Genomic DNA, 19,244 nt, shown 5'->3' on the forward strand with positions numbered 1-19,244 from the left:
CGTCTGTACTAGTGAGTCAATCTGTAGTGGTGTTTATGAAAACATTTAGTCCTATAAATAGGAAAATTCTCTTAGGTCATTTGCTTCCTTTCACTTCTGCTTTGTACAATTGCTCATTTGGCAAGCTGCCCCTTTGTGATTCACTTCAATAAAAACTTACACTCCAGGCTGCTTTTCAGGCTTTTGCTAATTAACCTCTTGTGTGAGGATGGGGAAGAGGTATTTCACATTTACCCTAATGGGAAATTGAGATACACCCAGCACTTTGGACTTCCTTGCTCCTTAAAGCTCTCTTTAGACCCCTAGACCATTCCTAATGCCACATACTATGGAAAGTCAGCAATAAGCTTGGCCAATGCTGTTGATTTTACAGATAGACAACTGGGAAACTGTTGCTGCAGTGAGAAGCTGGGCATTGCCTCCCTTCTTGCAAATGAGTGTGCTAGTTTGAGCCTAGCTAGAATGTTTTGGTGAGAAGAGTGAGATTACAGGCTGTGAGAAATCAGTGGTGATGTCTACTTCACTCATAGGCTTGCTGAGGTGTATAAGAACAAGAGTGTAAATATAGATAACAGAGTCACTGTTTGGGCTTTAGGCTGAACTTCTCTCTCTAACCTAACCTGCCCTCTGTGTGACTAATCCACCTGCTTCCTAACCCCCCTGGCCAACCCTCCAATCTTCCTTGGGCATAAGGCAAGATCTGGGGTAAGGTAGAGGGGTGGGAGAAGGTGGAAGGGTGGTTGAGAGCCCCTCCTGGGGACTCAGGTTTCTGGGAGGGCCGCTGTGTTTCTGTATTACCTTTTAACTTGTCTATTTCTGTCTGTATTGTGCATCTCTGCTTGTACATTGTGCTAAGCTGTAAATATAAAGCTTCATTCAATTTCTAGAGCTGCTGAGTCTAGTCTGGGTGACTTAAAAAGTGTGTAGGGGCAGGGAACACCCAAACCATCACAATGGGCAGAATATTTCTGTGGAGCAAATAACCCTGATTAGCTGCTGAGTTGCTCTGAAATGTAAAAAGAGCCATGATCTTTTAAGACAGCATAAATAAGTAAAAGGGCACTCTGCTATGAACTTGCATGTTATGTATCTATTTCAGTATCCTGTATTTAATCCCTTCTGTAGCAGCACAAAGAACATCTAAGATCACAGATCACAGGATGGTAGGGGTTAGAAGGGAGCCAAGGAGATCAAGTCCAACCCCCCTGCCAGAGCAGGACAATCCTATCTAACACAGATCACACAGGAACACATCCAGACAGGCCTTGAAAGGCTCCAGGGAAGGAGACTCCACAACCTCCCCGGGGAGCCTGTTCCAGTGCTCTGTGACCCTTACAGTAAAGAAGTTCCCCCTTGTGTTGAGGCAGAACCTCCTGTGCTGCAACTTACACACATTGCTCCTTGTCCTATCCCAGGGAGCAGTGAGCAGAGCCTGTCCCCCCCCTCCTGGCAGCCTTCAGATACTTAGAAACATTTATCAAATCCCCTCTCAGTCTTCTCTTCTCCAGACTAAGCAGCCCCAGGTCCCTCAGCCTCTCCTCATCAGCCATGCCCTCCAGTGCCCTCATCATCCTCCTAGCCCTGTGCTGGACCCTCTCCAGCAGATCCCTGTCCCTCTTCAACTGGGGAGCCCAAAACTGAACACAGTATTCAGGATATATCTACAGAACACAGGATGAAGACTACATATTTGAAAGAAAGTCTCAACAGTGAGGGTGGTGAGATGCTGCAGCAGGTTGCCCCAGGTCCCTCAGCTTTCATTAAAAAAACAAACAACAAAGCTTTTCATTTTTGTCAGCATCCTAGGGGAGGGAAATAATAGTCTGAGAATGAAAAGAATAGAAATAGAAAGTTTCAGTGCAAAGATTTGATAGGAAGTGCCTTTTTTGTTTGCTTTTTTAGTTGAAATAAGGAAAGAAAAAAGTGTAGGAATCATAGAATCATAGAATCAAGCAGGTTGGAAGAGACCTCCAAGCTCATCCAGTCCAACCTAGCACCCAGCCAGTCAACTAGAAAGAGCTTCCATCCATTTGTGCTAACTGGCTTGATTTCCTCTGAGTATAACAAAGGAAACAGGTCAGGGTTTCAACGTGGGTCTTTAGGGAAGCTGGATTCATCTTGTGTGTAACTTGAATGCCTGTAACACCTTTTCCTCTGCTCCTCTCCATGTAGCTATGCTGCGCTGATAGCTGACTGGCCTGTAGTGGTCCTGGGCATGTGTACTGTGTTAATAGTGGTGTGTGCACTTGTTGGGATTTTAGTCCCAGATCTTCCAGACTTCTCTGATCCGTTGCTGGTAGGTAAATATTCCATCAGTTGTGCTGTCAATTAAAGGATTTTTTATTTGCTGGGTTGTTTTTTTTTTCAGTACTACCAGTAAATAGCAGATGCAGGTACAGCAATCGATACACTCCTCTTAAAATGAGATTCGCCCAGAGGCAAAAAACTGACTCTCACTATGCCTGAAAAGATTCCCTCTACCATAAATCTGTTTGAGAATCAGTTTCCAGAGAGATTCAACTGGTAATAAGCTTGCAGAAGCAAGTTCTAATGAATCCATGAAAGAAGTGAGTTGTTAAAGAGCCTTGTAATTCCTCTAATTAAAAATGAAATGAAATCTTGATGTTGGAGCAGCTAATGGTGGTACAAAGATGCAGTTGTTATCAGAGAGTATTACCCCCTGCTTTAAATTCCTTCCACATTTTGCTGTTGAAAGGTCATGTGCCCTTCAACAGAACTGCTGGAGATTGAATCATGTAAATTCATCCCAGGGTTGGATGTACAGCACAATACAACACAGACCAGACCTTCTAAATCAGGTTTCAAAGACTGAGGGCCAGCATCTATTAAAGGAAAAAGGGATTCTGAATGCCTTCTGGGGATGAAATTATATCCATATTGAAAGAAAGGAAGTCATTTTTATCAGAGCCTATTAAATATTGCACTCATGTCTTATTTTTCATGAGCTGTGTCATATCTGTGAGTAGCTTTCAGGACTTTTCATTTTGAAACACTGTATTTAATTATCATCATCAAATTAAAATGTACTGTTCCTCTGAGTGACTTTGATTTGTATTCTGTATGGAATGGAGAGGTCTTGTACATGGCCAAATAATTGAAATAGTTTCAAAGTCACTTTCAAAATTGTTTGGTTTTGCCACTTTCATTGTAGAAAGTGAGAAGATAAAGAGTTTAAGTAGTAAAGAGTTATAATTGAGGTACAGGAGGGGACTTTGTAGCCTGCCTTTTGTCTGAAAACTAAGTGTTGAACGTTTGCTAGGCTAAATCATCATCATCATCACTTCTCAGGGAGAGAAGTAGTACGTGCAAGAATTCTTAATCCCTTTGTCACTCTGTACAGTTGGTCATTATTTTGTCTGACCTGTCATAAAGCATTTTGCTTTTAAAAGTAGATGCCTGGAGTAACTCTACTTCATAATGAAAACTATCCATCACTTTGATCACCTTTCCACTTCCCTGCTTGAACTAAAGAATGGAAAGTATTAATGGAATCTGATGACGCTCTTTTCTCAGGGATTTGAACCGAGAGGGACAGCCATAGGACAGAGATTGGTTACATGGAACAACATGGTGAAAAACACAGGGTACAAAGCTACACTTGCAAACTATCCCTTCAAATATGCAGATGAGCAAGCCAAAAGGTAAGGATTTGTATTAAAAACACAGTTTAATTTAGGGGGGGGAAGAGGTTTGTGTGTTCACAGGTCTCACTCCAGTACCGTCTGAAAGCAATACACTGCCACTGATTTCAGTAAATACTCAAATCTCATCATCTACAATTCTCAAGGCCTTTCAGAGAACCAGAGAGTTCCCATTGCAAGCTCCTTAAAATTAGACACTTCTCTAGTTTTCTCTTTGAGTTATGGATACTGTCAGTACTGGGCTTGATGGCATTTCCTTTGAACAAAAAACTGCAGTGAACGGTTCAGTTTTTGTCTACCATAGCCACATTTTCTCCTGTGTGAGAGCTATTAAGATGTGCAACTTGTCTGTTAACTAAGCTAAGGTAAAACTATTTATTGTTTTAGTCATCAGGATGACAGATGGTCAGATGATCACTATGAAAGAGAGAAGAGGCAAGCGGACTGGAACTTCCACAAGGATACCTTTTTCTGCGATGTTCCAAGTAAGTGGAGACATGGCCTAAGGCAGGCTAAAAAATTCAGCCACTTGAGTGACTTCTGAGCTTCTCTGTTGTATGCCTCTGCAAGGAAAATACTTTTTGTTTCATACATTCACAATAAGCACCGTTTTACTTCTCTGCAAAAGTCCTTGAAGGAGTTGGGCTGAAATGTTGCGTTCTGTTTCTTAGGAAGCAGCTTCAAGTGCCTCCTTTAAGTGGTTCTGTTTCCTGTAAAGAGTTTTACTAAGTTTATTAATGCTGATGACTCTAGGGGTAGCTCCTAATTCATACTACATAAGGAGTTACATTGTAACTATACCATTGACTCTAAAAACCCTGCGTTAACCTATTTTTCCTGTATATGGCCTATAGGGCATCAAATGATACAGAATTTTATTGGCTCGTTTTAGGGATCAAAACCAAAAAGCAAGCAAGCAAAACACCCCCCAAAATTACTCCTAGACACATGCACCAAAGAAAAAAATAACCACCCTCAAAGAAAACACTCTTTTCAAAGAAAAAAAAATGAAAACCATCTTAAAGTACTGAAGATTTATGAAGCTGTCTAAATTAAACTAGAGGATGAAAAAAGACAAAGAAGTCTTTATTGACTTTTTACGAGGCATACTGCAAAACTTTGATAAGTCTTGTTCTGGCAGAGAGCATGCATTGGCAGATGCAGATCTTGCCTTTAGTCATATAATGACCTGGGCTCTTTTGCAGCCCTTTCAATATGTGAGGACTGATAACAAAGCACAAAAACATAGTTGTGGAGTGGTTTGTTTGTATCCGTTGATCTGAGAGAGCAACGACCAGTAAAAACAGAGGTGAAAATAAGACCTATGATGTGTTTTTTTCCTACTGTGGTACAGTCTTACATCTAAGTAAGATGTGAGCAAAACTGTCGGTTCTGTGAGCAGAACCCAATTGGACTGAGCATCCTTTGTGTAAGAAAGAGGAACTGTACTCAAAACTCGGCTGTGCGCTGACTGCAATTTGAAGCAGATTTAACTCCTCTTATCCTGCTCGCTGTTTCTGCATAGCATCACACTCATTCTTTCCACTGCTGTTTCTGTCTTGTCTCAGTTGTGGCAGTCATGAAGGAATTGTGCTTCTATGGGAAAGTTTGCCAGTTCATTTTAGAAAGAAAACAGTTGATTTCCTCTTGAGCCATTTCTGTCGCTCCTGGTATCTTTCTTTGTCTGCTCCAGGATCTGCAGATTTCAGTTTCCTTCATCCTGCATCGCTATCAGAGATCATAAAGCACAACTCCTGAGCTGCTTCACTGCAGTCTGGTGAAAGGCAAAAAATCTGCACCTTCACAGCAGTGGAATAAATTCCACTTTGTAGTTTTTAGAGTGCTGTAATTAATACCACCACATTTCTCACCCCAAAGTACCATAAAGTGTTATGCAGAGCTCTACATTTGTGTTTGCTCAAACGTTTTCCTTATTAGCTATGCATAAAGATCTCGCTGCCACTAAGTAATTAGTTCTTAAAAGCTGTCTCCTAATCAATGTGATTTCATTTGTAATTTAATCTCTATGTCTCTAAACTGTAGAATCCTTTAAAATGCCCTGAAGGATATCACAACAATTTCTGCTGCAGTCATTTGCTTCTGGAGCAAAAATATTCCTGTAGAAACAGCTTTATAATTATTATTTATATTCCCAAATGGCTTTACTAAATCAGCCTTTGATTACTATTATCTGCCTGCTGCCATTATGCTGTGCCAAGAATTTCATAGTTTGCTGATTACATCTCTTGATTTTTGCTTGTTTGTCATATTTCAGAATGAAATATACTTGAATTAGAAGTCTGTAGAGCTTCTAAGTGGTATCTATGAAGATGCCTTATTTACTATAAACACTGTGAGGAAACGGAAACTTTCATGTGGGCTGGGGCTTAACAGATAAAATAATGAAAAGGAGGTGGATTCCCACGACCTGACAAAGATTTCTTCTGCTTCATTTGAATGGAGGGATTTTGCCTCAGTCTTTGATACCAGACACCCCTAAACAAGCTGTAAAATCCCCCTCCTGTAATTCCAGGTGATCGCTATTCGCGAGTGGTGTTTACGTCCACAGAGGGCGAGAATCTGTGGAATTTGAATGCAATTAAGTCCATGTGCAACATAGATAACTTGAAGGTGAGTAAAGATGGCATTTCATTTGTTCACCTTGCAGATGTGAAGCATGCATTTTGAAGCTTTCTTTCACTGCCTGTTGCCATCCGGTAACATAGGAGAAGGCTTAACGTTTCCTACATCTGTTGTGCATGGTCAGTCAGGGTGCAGAGTTGAAAGGCAATTTTCAATTTCTAAATCAGATTAAATTAAGGGAATCTCTTTGAGTTTGCTACTAATAGCATCCAGAATGAAGTGGAATCATAGAATCAACTAGGTTGGAGGAGACCTCCAAGATCATCCAGTCCAACCTATCACCCAGCCCTAGCCAGTCAACCAGACCATGGCACTAAGTGCCTCAGCCAGGCTTTGCTTCAACACCTCCAGGGACAGTCACTCCAGCACCTCCCTGGGCAGCCCATTCCAATGCCAATCACTCTCTCTGCCAACAACTTCCTCCTAACATCCAGCCTAGACCTTCCCTGCCACAACTTGAGACTGTGTCCCCTTGTTCTATTGCTGGGTGCCTGGCAGAAGAGACCAACCCCGACCTGGCTACATCCTCCCTTCAGGTAGCTGTAGACAGCAATGAGGTCTGCCCTGAGCCTCCTGTTCTCTAGGCTGCACACCCCCAGCTCCCTCAGCCTCTCCTCATAGGGTTTGTGTTCCAGGCAGGTTGCTTCAGAAGATGCTTTGCAGAAAGGACTGTCTTAAGTTTTGCTGTGTTATTTTGTCTTAGAATATTATTGTGTGGATTTTTGCTCTTGTTTCCTAGCAAAGAATTCACTTTCCTTGCTTTTCCACCCTCAGGTGAACTGTCTGCATCCTCATAGTATATGCAGCTTCCTCTGACACCCAATGGGTCACTCAGGTGTTGCTTTTCTTAGGTGGAAAGAGAATAGGTTGGCAGATGGCTGTCAAAGGAACATAGACCCAGTGATTAGAAATATAGCTCAATTAATTAAATGTGGATAGTGATACTTGCAGAGTAATATTAGTTTTCTCTTTAAACCTAGGGAGATGAGAGAAGATATTTAATAGCCCACTCCAGAGGTTCCCATAGCTTCTCAATCTTCAATAGTGGGACAGGTTGTCTGCAGGACAACTGCTCTCCTGAGCTGACAGATGGAGTCAGGGATCAGTATAGTCCACATGTAATCCAGGAGGAAGAAGTAAGGGACCTGCTGAGCTGCTTGGATTCTCACAAGTTGGTGAGACCAGATGGGATCCATCCTAGAGTGCTGATAGAGCTGGCAGATGAGCTGGCCAAAGCTCTCTCTGTCATTTATCAACAGTCCTGGCTCCCTGGAGAGGTCCCCAAAGACTGGAACCTGGCCAGCATGGTGCCTATCCACAAGAAGGGCCAGAGGGAGGAACTGGGAAATTACTGACCTGTCAGCCTGACCTCAGTGCCAGGCAGGGCCATGGAACAGGTTGTCTTGAGTGCCATCACAAAGCACCTACAGGATGGCCAAGGGATCGGGCTCAGCCAGCATAGGTTTAGGAAGGGCAGATCCTGTCTGAGCAACCTGATCTCCTTTTATGACCAGGTTACCTGCCTGATGAATGTGGAACAGGCTATGGAGTTGTCTACCTGGACTGCAGCAAAGCCTTTGACACTGTCTGCCACAACAAGCTCCTGGCACAGCTGACAGGGCTTGCACAGATTCACTCTGATATGGGTCAAGAACTGGCTGGAGGGCCGGGCCCAGAGAGTGGTGGTGAATGGTGCCACATCCAGCTGGCAGCTGGCACTAGTGCTGTGCCCCAAGGATCAGTGCTGGGCCCAGTCCTCTTCAATATTTTTATTGATGATTTGGAACAGGGGATTGAGTCCAGCATCAGTGAGTTTGCAGATGACACCAAGCTAGGAGCAGGTGTGGAGCTGTTGGAGACTAGGGGAGAGCTCTGCAGAGGGATCTTGACAGGCTGGATGGGTGGGCAGAGGCCAATGGAATGAGATTGAACAAGGCCAGTGCAAGGTCCTACACTTTGGCCACAACAACCCCAAACAGCACTACAGGCTGGGGACAGTGGCTGGAGAGCAACCAGACAGAGAGGGACCTGGGGGCACTGGTAGATAGTAGCTGAAGATGAGCCAGCAGTGTGCCCAGGTGGCCAAGACAGACAGTGGCATCCTGGCCTGCATCAGGAACAGTGTGGCCAGCAGGACAAGGGAGGTTATTCTGCCCCTGTACTCAGCACTGACTGGGCCACACCTTGAGTACTGTGCCCAGTTCTGGGCTCCTCAATTCAAGAGAGATGTTGAGATACTGGAACATGTCCAGAGAAGGGTGAGAAAGCTGGTGAGGCGCCTGGAGCACAGCCCTGTGAGGAGAGGCTAGGGGAGCTGGGAGTGTGCAGCCTGGAGAAGAGGAGGCTCAGGGCAGACCTCATTGCTGTCTCAAATGTTGTCTCCTTAAGCTACACCCACAGTTGCATAGATAATTACAAAGAATATTGTTTCAGTAAAATTTCTGTGGACTTCTTTTGTAACTTAAGTATTAAAAGTCTAGTTAACAACTGAGCAGAATAACAGCACATTATGATGGCAGCACTGATTTTTGCCAGATATTTTAGGCAAAGGAAATTGCTGTGGTATGGTTTGGCAACTCTTTCTATCTATATGTAAACTTACAATTAAAATTAGATACTCAGGGCTCAGAAAGGGCTGAAGCTTTTCTCTTCTTTTTTTTTTCTTCATTATTTTCCTCCCCTCTTGCTCTTTTTCCTCCCCTCTTGCTCTTTTCTTTCCTTTTTTAACTTGTGCTTTTTGATACTTTCTATAAATTTCTGAGTACTTTTAACACATTGTAGAACTTGGCAGTGCTGCTGTGTGCCCCAGTTCTGAATGCTAAGTTCTTTAGCAGCTAGTCCTTAGGGCTTGTTTAGCGTGGAGAAGAGGATGCTCAGGGCAGACCTTATTGCTGTCTACAACTACCTGAAGGGAGGTTGTAGCCAGGTGGGGGTTGGTCTCTTCTTCCAAGCAACCAGCAACAGAACAAGGGGACACAGTCTCAAGTTATGCCAGGGGAGGTCTAGGCTGGATGTTAGGAGGAAGTTGTTGTCAGATAGAGTGATTGGCATCGGAATGGGCTGCCCAAGGAGGTGGCAGAGTCGCTGTCCCTGGAGGTGTTCAAGCCCATTCCAATGCCAATCACTCTCTCTGGGAAGAACTTCCTCCTAACATCCAGCCTAGACCTCCCCCAGCACAACTTGAGACTGTGTCCTCTTGTTCTGTTGCTGATTGCCTGGCAGAAGAGACCAACCCCACCTGGCTACAGCCTCCCTTCAGGTAGTTGTAGACAGCAATGAGGTCTGCCCTGAGCCTCCTCTTCTGCAGGCTGCACACCCCCAGCTCCCTCAGCCTCTTCTCATAGGGTTTGTGTTCTAGGCCCCTCACCATCTTTGTCACCCTTCTCTGGACACATTCCAGCACCTCAACATCTCTCTTGAATTGAAGGGCCTAGAACTGGACACAGCACTCAAGGTTCCAAGACAGGAAGATCAGAGACTTGTTTTCTGGAGGTGCAAACCTCAGAATGTATGCCTTTTCCTGATGAGTAAGCAGGATTTCGGCACCAGCGAGTATTTGCTTTAGCATAAACTAACAATATGTCCCCTATGTATTAATTGTATTCCCATCTGCTTATAACTGCTTTAACTATAGGTTTTACTGACACTTAGGGGCTCCATCCTGCAGCTGCTTAGCATATGGTCATCCTGTAATCCTCATGGAAACCTTATATACAGCGCAGCTATAGGAGGTGCTGTGATTGTTTTACTGCTCGGATAAGAGCAGGCTTTTCTTCTTTCTTTCACTTGTTAATTGCAGAATGTTTCCCCCATAAACAGTTATTTTGTGAACTTCAAAGGCTGCCAATGATCTGTTCAGACTGCTTTCCCCAAACCATGTTGTGTGTGATACTCTGTCGCTGCACAGAACCACTGGGGCAGGTTTACCCACAGATACAACACGTGCACAGGTTGCACAGCTCAGTTTCTTTGTGCGTTCCAAAATAAATGAGAGTTTTGCCAGTGGCAGCCTGAGTCTGGCAGCAGCAAAATGACCTTTTTCAATTTCTTTGGATCACCAACAAAGCTCAGTGCTACAACACATTAACATTTTACTTAGCAATTTAATGAGCTATCTGGACCTACATTTTGGATTTTAATTTCTAATTTCCAGCTGCCAGCTCATGTTGCTTTCTTTGGCAACAGTTGGCTTTACCAGTGAGTGTTTGTGGCCTGCAGCAAGTGTTAAAGAACAGCATATCATAGAATCGACCAGGTTGGAAGAGACCTCCAAGATCATCCAGTCCAACCTAGCACCCAGCCCTAACCAATCAACCAGACCACGGCACTAAGTGCCTCATCCAGTCTTTTCTTGAAGACCCCCAGGGACGGTGCCTCCACCACCTCCCTGGGCAGCCCATTCCAATGCCAATCACTCTCTCTGTGAAGAACTTCCTAACATCCAGCCTATACCTCCCCTGGCACAACTTGAGACTGTGTCCCCTTGTTCTATTGCTGGTTGCCTGGGAAAAGAGGCCACCCCCCCACCTGGCTACAATGCCCCTTCAGGTAGTTGTAGACAGTAATAAGATCACCCCTGAGCCTCCTCTTCTCCAGGCTAAACAGGCCCAGCTCCCTCAACCTCTCCTCATAGGATTTGTGCTCCAGGCCCCTCACCAGCTTTGTTGCCCTTCTCTGGACACGTTCCAGCACCTCAACATCTTTCTTGAACTGAAGGGCCCAGAACTGGGCACAGCACTCAAGATGTGGCCAGAGCAGTGCTGAGTACAGGGGCAGAATAACCTCCCTTGTCCTACTGGCCACACTGTTCCTGATGCAGGCCAGGATGCCATTGGCTCTCTTGGCCACCTGGGCACACTGCTGCCTCATCTTCAGCTACTATCTATCAGTACCCCCAGGTCCCTTTCCTCCTGGCTGCTCTCCAGCCACTCAGTCCCCAGCCTATAGCGCTGCTTGGGGTTGTTGTGGCCAACGTGCAGAACCCTGCACTTGGCCTTGTTAAATCTCATCCCATTGCCCACCCATCCAGCCTGTCCAGGTCCCTCTGCAGGGCTCTGCTACCTTCCAACAGCTCCACACCTGCTCCTAGCTTGGTGTCATCTGCAAACTTACTGATGCTGGACTCAATCCCCTGGTCCAGATCATCAATAAAGATATTGAACAGGACTGGGCCCAGTACTGATCCTTGGGGAACACCACTAGTGACTGACCACATTGTCCCATCTTGAACTTGAATACACAGAGAGAAGACAATACAATCCTTTCCTCCTGATTTGCCTATTATATCCTCATAGGATCAACCTGGAGATGTGCCATAAAAAACACAGATATGCTATTCCAGTGCTTCCTTTTATTTAGTGGGTTGCTCAGTTTTTCCTGAGTTTGCATGTGTGAGTGTTTTTATCTGGAAACAATCAAAATGTGAATTATCCTGTTTTTGTGGAATGCCAGTTTGTTATTGTTCAGAAACTGCTTGACAAAATTAAGTCCACAGTAAAGCTTTAATAACTGCCACGAGAATCCCCAAGTGCAGGTTTTTCTGTCTGTGTTATACAAAGACTGCTAATAATTAACCTGTGCAATTTTGCTTAAGGAAAGAACCAAATAAGCCAAACAAAACCAACTGAATGGACAAACAAAAACCTAACCAAAAATCCAACCAGCTCTGCAAAGTGCTCTATTTTAGGTCCCCTAAATTAAAGATGTGCATAGATAATGGTTTCAAGCCTGTAAACTCTTAAGCTTTACTGATGTGGTTCTACTAATACACATTCATTCTCTGTCACAGTATCACACAGTATCACAGTATCATCAGGGTTGGAAGAGACCTCACAGATCATCAAGTCCAACCCTTTACCACAGAGCTCAAGGCTAGACCATGGCACCAAGTGCCACGTCCAACCTTGCCTTGAAGTGCCCCAGGGATGGTGACTCCACCACCTCCCCGGGCAGCCCATTCCAGTGTCCAATGACTCTCTCAGTGAAGAACTTTCTCCTCACCTCCAGCCTAAATCTCCCCTGGTGCAGCCTGAGGCTGTGTCCTCTTGTTCTGGCGCTGGCCACCTGAGGGAAGAGAGCAACCTCCTCCTGGCCACAACCTCCCCTCAGGTAGTTGTAGACAGCAATAAGGTCACCCCTGAGCCTCCTCTTCTCCAGGCTTCTCCAGGCTAACACTTCATTAAGACTGAAATTTTACATCTGTTTGAAAGACTGACTGCAATTTGTCACCTGTAACAATCCAGAAGTTCTGACTTGTAAGATTTATGTCCCCTTTGCCCTGTCAAGACTGAGTTTTCCTGACTTGAGAATATTTCTCTCACCTGACCTTGTTACTTAAGAGTTTCGGTTCTATTTTTAAGGCTTTCAGTTTTGCCTAGAAATGCTCTGGCCTTGCTTCTGCTTCATCTTCCTCCACTTCACTCCAGAGTCAGCTCTTGGGACTTTGTCTCATGATGAGTGCAGCTGCCAAAGTGCAGCACTTAAACATCTCTGCTTTGAGTTCACAACCTGAAGTTTTCAACACAGCCCTAACAGGGACTGATTGTTGGGGGGACGTAAATAAAAGGCATTGGATAAGATGGGAGCAAATTTAGAGATGTATCAGTAAGCAATGCCACTGCTCAGCCCATGCACTGCTGTATGTATTGCTGTAACATAGCAAGTGCCAAGAAAAGCCTGGATGAGGCACTTAGTGCCATGGTCTAGTTGACTGGCTAGGGCTGGGTGCTAGGTTGGACTGGATGATCTTGGAGGTCTCTTCCAACCTGGTTGATTCTATGATTCTATGATTCTATGAATGCAGCATTCAGAGGCATGGCTGTTGTCTGTCTGCAGCAGGGCTTGCTTTGGGGTGCTTCATGCCACGGTGGAATTAGCTCATGCTTGTGTGCTTGTCTTGGGAATCCTGCATGATGAGGACACACAGTGCCTGGGTGGCAAGGTCACTTGTCGAAGGGAAATGCCTGTCAGCCATACAAGAGCTGAAAAAGACTCCAAAAGTGAGAGTTATAGAAGAGGGGTCAGATGATGGGAGGTCTTCATAAAGCTGTCACATCCTTTCTTTCTGGATGATAAGTCCCTGCCTCTCCTAGGAACTGCAGCATGCCATTCCAAGCAGAGTGAAATCCCTGATGTATTGTATGGCTCGCTGTTTATTTTCAGGATAGCATAAGATTAAAAGCAGAGACTTAGCAGTCCTCAACCTGGGGAAAATCCAACCACCTCAGTGCATCTTCAGACAGCAGGATTATGATATTCTTACCCCTTCAGCCAACTTAATGCTGCTGTGACAAGTCAGTATGCAGTTACTGCTGGTTTAGTCTGCTGAGGATACTGAGCAAAAAAAAAACCTAAGTGGAAATAAGACATCTAAACCGTGAACAGAAAAAGACTGTAAGCTGAGTTTCCATCTGTAAGCTGAGTTTCCATCACTTCAATGTTGTTTGTTGGGCTTCGGTTTTTTTTGGTGGGTGAATGTTTCTAATGATTCAGACAATTACTGCGTCCAGTTCTGGGCCCCCGAGTTCAAGAGGGACATAAAGCTGCTTGAGAGAGTCCAGCGCAGAGCCACGAAGGGGATTAAGGGAGTGGAACATCTCTCACAAGGAGAGACTGAGGGAGCTGAGGCTCTGCTGCTTGGAGGAGACTGAGAGCTGACCTCATCAGTGCTTACAAATATGTGCAGGGTGAGTGCCAGGAGGCTGGAGGCAGGCTCTGCTGGATGATGCCCGATGACAGCACAAGGGGCAATGGGTGGAAGCTGAGGCATAGGAAGCTTCATGGAAACATGAGGAGGAGGAATTTTTTCCCTGTGGTGGTGACAGAACACTGGAGCAGGCTGCCCAGGAGGGTTGTGGAGTCTCCCTCTCTGGAGATAAGGAAACAAAAGCAGGAATGTTTTCCCCGTGAGGGTGATAGAACACTGGAGCAGGCTGCCCAGGAGGGTTGTGGAGTCTCCTTCTCTGGAGATAAGGAAACATAAGGAGGAATGTTTTCCCTGTGAGGGTGACAGAACACTGGAGCAGGCTGCCCAGGAGTGTTGTGGAGTCTCCTTCTCTGGAGATAAGGAAACACGAGGAGGAATGTTTTCCCTGTGAGGGTGACAGAACACTGGAGCAGGCTGCCCAGAGGCGTTGTGGAGTCTCCCTCTCTGGAGATAAGGAAACATAAGGAGGAATGTTTTCCCTGTGAGGGTGACAGAACACTGGAGCAGGCTGCCCAGGAGGGCTGTGGAGTCTCCCTCTCTGGAGATAAGGAAACATAAGGAGGAATGTTTTCCCTGTGAGGGTGATAGAACACTGGAGCAGGCTGCCCAGGAGGGCTGTGGAGTCTCCCTCTGTGGAGATAAGGAAACATAAGGAGGAATGTTTTCCCTGTGGTGGTGACAGAACACTGGAGCAGGCTGCCCAGGAGGGTTGTGGAGTCTCCCTCTCTGGAGATAAGGAAACATAAGGAGGAATGTTTTCCCTGTGAGGGTGACAGAACACTGGAGCAGGCTGCCCAGGAGGGTTGTGGAGTCTCCCTCTCTGGAGATAAGGAAACATAAGGAGGAATGTTTTCCCTGTGAGGGTGATAGAACACTGGAGCAGGCTGCCCAGGAGGGCTGTGGAGTCTCCCTCTGTGGAGATAAGGAAACATAAGGAGGAATGTTTTCCCTGTGGTGGTGACAGAACACTGGAGCAGGCTGCCCAGGAGGGTTGTGGAGTCTCCCTCTCTGGAGATAAGGAAACATAAGGAGGAATGTTTTCCCTGTGAGGGTGACAGAACACTGGAGCAGGCTGCCCAGGAGGGTTGTGGAGTCTCCCTCTCTGGAGATAAGGAAACAAAAGGAGGAATGTTTTCCCTGTGAGGATGATAGAACACTGGAGCAGGCTGCCCAGAGGCATTGTGGAGTCTCCCTCTCTGGAGATATTCAAAACTCACCTGGACACGTTCCCATGTGATCTGGTCTAGGTGATCCTGCTCTGGCAGGGGGGTTGAACAGCATGACCTTCCGAGCTCCTTCCTAGCCCCTGACATTCTTTGTGATCCTGTGCATTAATTTAAGCTGGATTCATTTCTTTGTTTTTTTGCCCTGCCTGTCTTTATACAGATCAGATCCCATTTCCAGTTTGGCGATCTCTGCCAGAGAGCCACTGCTGCTTCGTGCTGTCCCAGCTGGACGCTGGGCAACTACATTGCTCTTCTGAACAACAGGTCATCGTGCCAGAAGATCGTCGAGCGAGATGTCTCGCACACCCTAAAGCTGCTTCGCACATGTGCCAAATACTACTACAACGGCACCCTGGGGCCGGACTGCTGGGATATGAATGCCAAAAGGAAGGACCAACTCAAGTGTACAAACGTGCCTCGCAAATGTACCAAGTACAATGCCGTTTACCAGATCCTTCACTACCTAGTGGACAAGGATTTTCTAAGCCCAAAGACAGCTGACTATGTCTTACCAGCTTTAAAATACAGCATGCTCTTCTCTCCAACAGAGAAAGGGGAGAGCATGATGAATATTTACCTAGATAACTTTGAGAACTGGAACGCTTCCGATGGCGTAACCACCGTCACAGGGATCGAGTTTGGAATAAAACACAGACTGTTTCAAGACTACCTGTTGATGGATACTGTGTATCCTGCCATAGCCATTGTAATTGTTCTCCTAGTGATGTGTGTATACACCAAGTCTATGTTTATCACGCTGATGACTATGTTTGCAATAATTAGCTCCTTGATTATTTCTTATTTTCTCTATCGGGTAGTATTTAACTTTGAGTTCTTTCCGTTCATGAATCTTACTGCCTTGATTATCCTCGTTGGCATTGGAGCAGACGATGCTTTTGTCTTATGTGACGTTTGGAACTACACAAAGTTTGATAAGCCTCACGCTGGAACCTCTGAGACAGTAAGCATCACCTTGCAGCACGCTGCTCTTTCCATGTTTGTCACGAGTTTCACTACCGCCGCTGCCTTCTATGCTAACTATGTCAGCAATATCACAGCGATCAGGTGCTTTGGTGTTTATGCTGGCACTGCCATCTTGGTGAATTACGTTCTGATGGTTACCTGGCTGCCTGCTGTAGTTGTCTTACACGAACGTTATCTCCTCAACATCCTCAGTTGCTTTAAGAAGCCTCAGCAGAGGGTATACAACAACAAAAACTACTGGACTGTGCTGTGCCAAATGTTCCACAAGATTCTTTTTGCAGCCTCAGAAGCATCCAGGATATTTTTTGAAAAGGTTTTGCCCTGCATTGTTATCAAATTTCGGTACATTTGGCTTTTCTGGTTTCTTGCCTTAACAGTTGGTGGAGCCTATATTGTGTGTGTAAACCCAAAGATGAAGTTGCCCTCGCTGGAGCTCTCTGAGTTTCAGGTATTTAGGTCTTCTCACCCGTTTGAACGATATGATGCAGAATACAAAAAGCTTTTTATGTTTGAGCGTGTCCACCATGGAGAAGAGCTCCACATGCCCATTACAGTAATCTGGGGTGTTATACCTGAGGATAATGGTGACCCTTTAAACCCTAAAAGTAAGGGAAAGCTGCAGTTAGATAGTAGCTTTAATATCGCCAGTCCAGCTTCACAGGTTTGGATTCTACGTTTCTGTCAGAAGTTAAGAAACCAAACGTTTTTTTATCAGACTGAAGAGCAAGACTTCACAAGCTGCTTCATTGAGACATTTAAGCAGTGGATGGAAAATCAAGACTGTGATGAGCCCTCTCTTTACCCCTGCTGCAGCCACTGGAGCTTCCCATACAAACAAGAAGTCTTTGAATTGTGTATCAAGAGAGCTATAATGGAGCTAGAAAGGAGCACAGGGTACCACTTAGATAGTAAGACCCCAGGGCCTCGCTTTGATCTAAATGACACTATCAGGGCAGTGGTACTGGAGTTCCAAAGCACCTACCTCTTCACACTGGCTTATGAGAAAATGCATCAGTTCTACAAAGAGGTGGACTCGTGGATTTCAAGTGAGCTTAGTTCTGCTCCTGAAGGTCTTAGCAATGGTTGGTTTGTGAGTAACCTTGAATTTTACGATCTTCAGGACAGTCTGTCTGATGGTACTCTGATTGCCATGGGTCTTTCAGTTGCCGTTGCGTTTAGTGTCATGCTTCTTACAACGTGGAACATCATTATAAGCCTTTATGCCATAGTTTCAATAGCTGGAACTATCTTTGTCACTGTAGGTTCTCTCGTTCTTCTTGGATGGGAGCTGAACGTGTTAGAATCTGTCACCATTTCAGTGGCTGTCGGCTTGTCCGTAGACTTTGCTGTCCACTATGGCGTGGCTTATCGCTTAGCCCCCGACCCTGATCGAGAGGGGAAAGTCATTTTTTCTCTAAGCCGCATGGGTTCTGCTATTGCAATGGCTGCATTGACTACATTTGTAGCTGGAGCAATGATGATGCCCTCTACAGTGTTGGCATACACACAGCTCGGCACTTTCATGATGCTTATCATGTGCATTAGTTGGGCTTTTGCAACCTTCTTCTTCCAGTGCATGTGCCGATGCCTTGGACCCCAGGGCACCTGCGGCCAGATCCCGCTACCGAAAAAGCTGCGGTGTAATGCCTTCTCTCGGACCTTTCCAGGAGCCCAAGGAGGCAGAGGACAAAATAAATCACATCCCGTTAGCAAATATCAGCTGGACTCCAGGAGTCAAAAGCCTGACATGGAGCATGAGCGCTATGAGCTTCAGCCTCTGGCATCACAAGCAGGTATCTGTAACCCTGCAGAGAAGGTGACTTATGAAGAAACTCATATCTGCTCTGAGCTGTTCAGCAGCGGGCCCCAAAGCACATGTGTTCATTCAGCCTATAGTAGTGAAGTGAGCAAGAGCATAAAAAATGTTGCTAGTTCAGCTGTGCTGCAGACATCTCTTGACCAGCACACCATATGCCCCATTTTCTCTCAGAACAGGCAGTGTAGCTGTCCTGATGCCTATAAGCAAGTGGCAGTGAAGTGGAATCCCCACTCCTGTCAACAGCTGAGCGACACCTTCTGTTACCAGTGTTCTCCTTCACCAGGAACTGTACAGATCCAAAGCTCTGTCGCTCCTATAAACGCTATGCAGCAAGCTGCTGAGGGTTATGTGCATCCAGTCCAGCATGTCCTCCACTGCAGCTGCCTTCAAGGAAGGCTCAAGAGAACGATGACACAGAACTCTCTGCCTAAAAATTTTTTCCTCCAGTCTGTGCAGCAGTTTCAGGCACATCAAAGAATAAATAGGACAGATTCACCTGCTCATCAGAACCCAGAGGAAAATGTAAGAACTATTCCAAAGGTGATGAGCTCTTCCCAGTTCCTCTGCCGAAATGCAGGACCTCTGCTAGTGCGCTGCCCTGACTGTGAGAGCAGCGTGCCGCAGACCCAGAAGGGATTCGCTCAGCAGACAGGCAGCTGCGACGCAAAGGGCGGTACGGAAGCGAACGGGGTCGAAAGCAGGAAAGCCTCTCAGTCAAAGCAGAAAAAGAAAGCTGAGAGCCAGGCAGATCAGTGCTCCTTTCAGAATGACCGCGTTGTGAAGGCTGACCAAGCTGATCAAAACCATCTGCTGAGCAGGGCAGGGAGGGAGGCTCGCTACGAGGGCTCGCGCTGCTGTAGCAAGGCTGCCCCAGTGAAGTGCAATTCTGTTGACTGTCAAATGCCAAACGTCGACGCCAATGTGCCTCCTATGTTAATGCGCCCAGAGCTTTCCAATGAAAGTCTGTTAATAAAAACATTATAATCAATCTTTTCACTTGGCCAGCCTGTGTCTTTGTCTTTGAGAAGCTCACTTGAAAACACTCAAAAGCAAAGACCTGAACAAGTATGGATTACAGTTTGCATCTTGGAATTGGGGGGAAAAAAAATGTCTTTTATAGAACAGTAACATTTCTATTTTTCATAATGCCATTACACAGAGTAAAACCTGATGTTGTCCAGACTGCTTTGGTGGGTTGGGTTTTC

At 45.6% G+C, this 19,244-nt stretch overlaps 1 protein-coding gene across 3 annotated transcripts in view; it reads left to right on the forward strand.

Moving 5' to 3' along the window:
• DISP1 (dispatched RND transporter family member 1) overlaps positions 1-19,035 on the forward strand; it is a 132,697-nt gene extending 113,662 nt beyond the window's left edge. For all 3 annotated transcript variants that reach the window (XM_064164565.1, XM_064164564.1, XM_064164566.1), the window contains 5 exons: positions 2,173-2,296; positions 3,535-3,662; positions 4,050-4,147; positions 6,196-6,293; positions 15,397-19,035. In XM_064164565.1, coding sequence (XP_064020635.1) covers positions 2,173-2,296; positions 3,535-3,662; positions 4,050-4,147; positions 6,196-6,293; positions 15,397-19,023 — 4,075 coding nt within the window. In that variant the 3' untranslated portion in view covers positions 19,024-19,035. The remainder of the gene's footprint in view (positions 1-2,172; positions 2,297-3,534; positions 3,663-4,049; positions 4,148-6,195; positions 6,294-15,396) is intronic.
• Positions 19,036-19,244: the final 209 nt, after the last annotated feature.

The sequence above is a fragment of the Pogoniulus pusillus genome, chromosome 25 (assembly GCF_015220805.1).
Source record: "Pogoniulus pusillus isolate bPogPus1 chromosome 25, bPogPus1.pri, whole genome shotgun sequence".
Lineage (NCBI taxonomy): Eukaryota > Metazoa > Chordata > Aves > Piciformes > Lybiidae > Pogoniulus > Pogoniulus pusillus.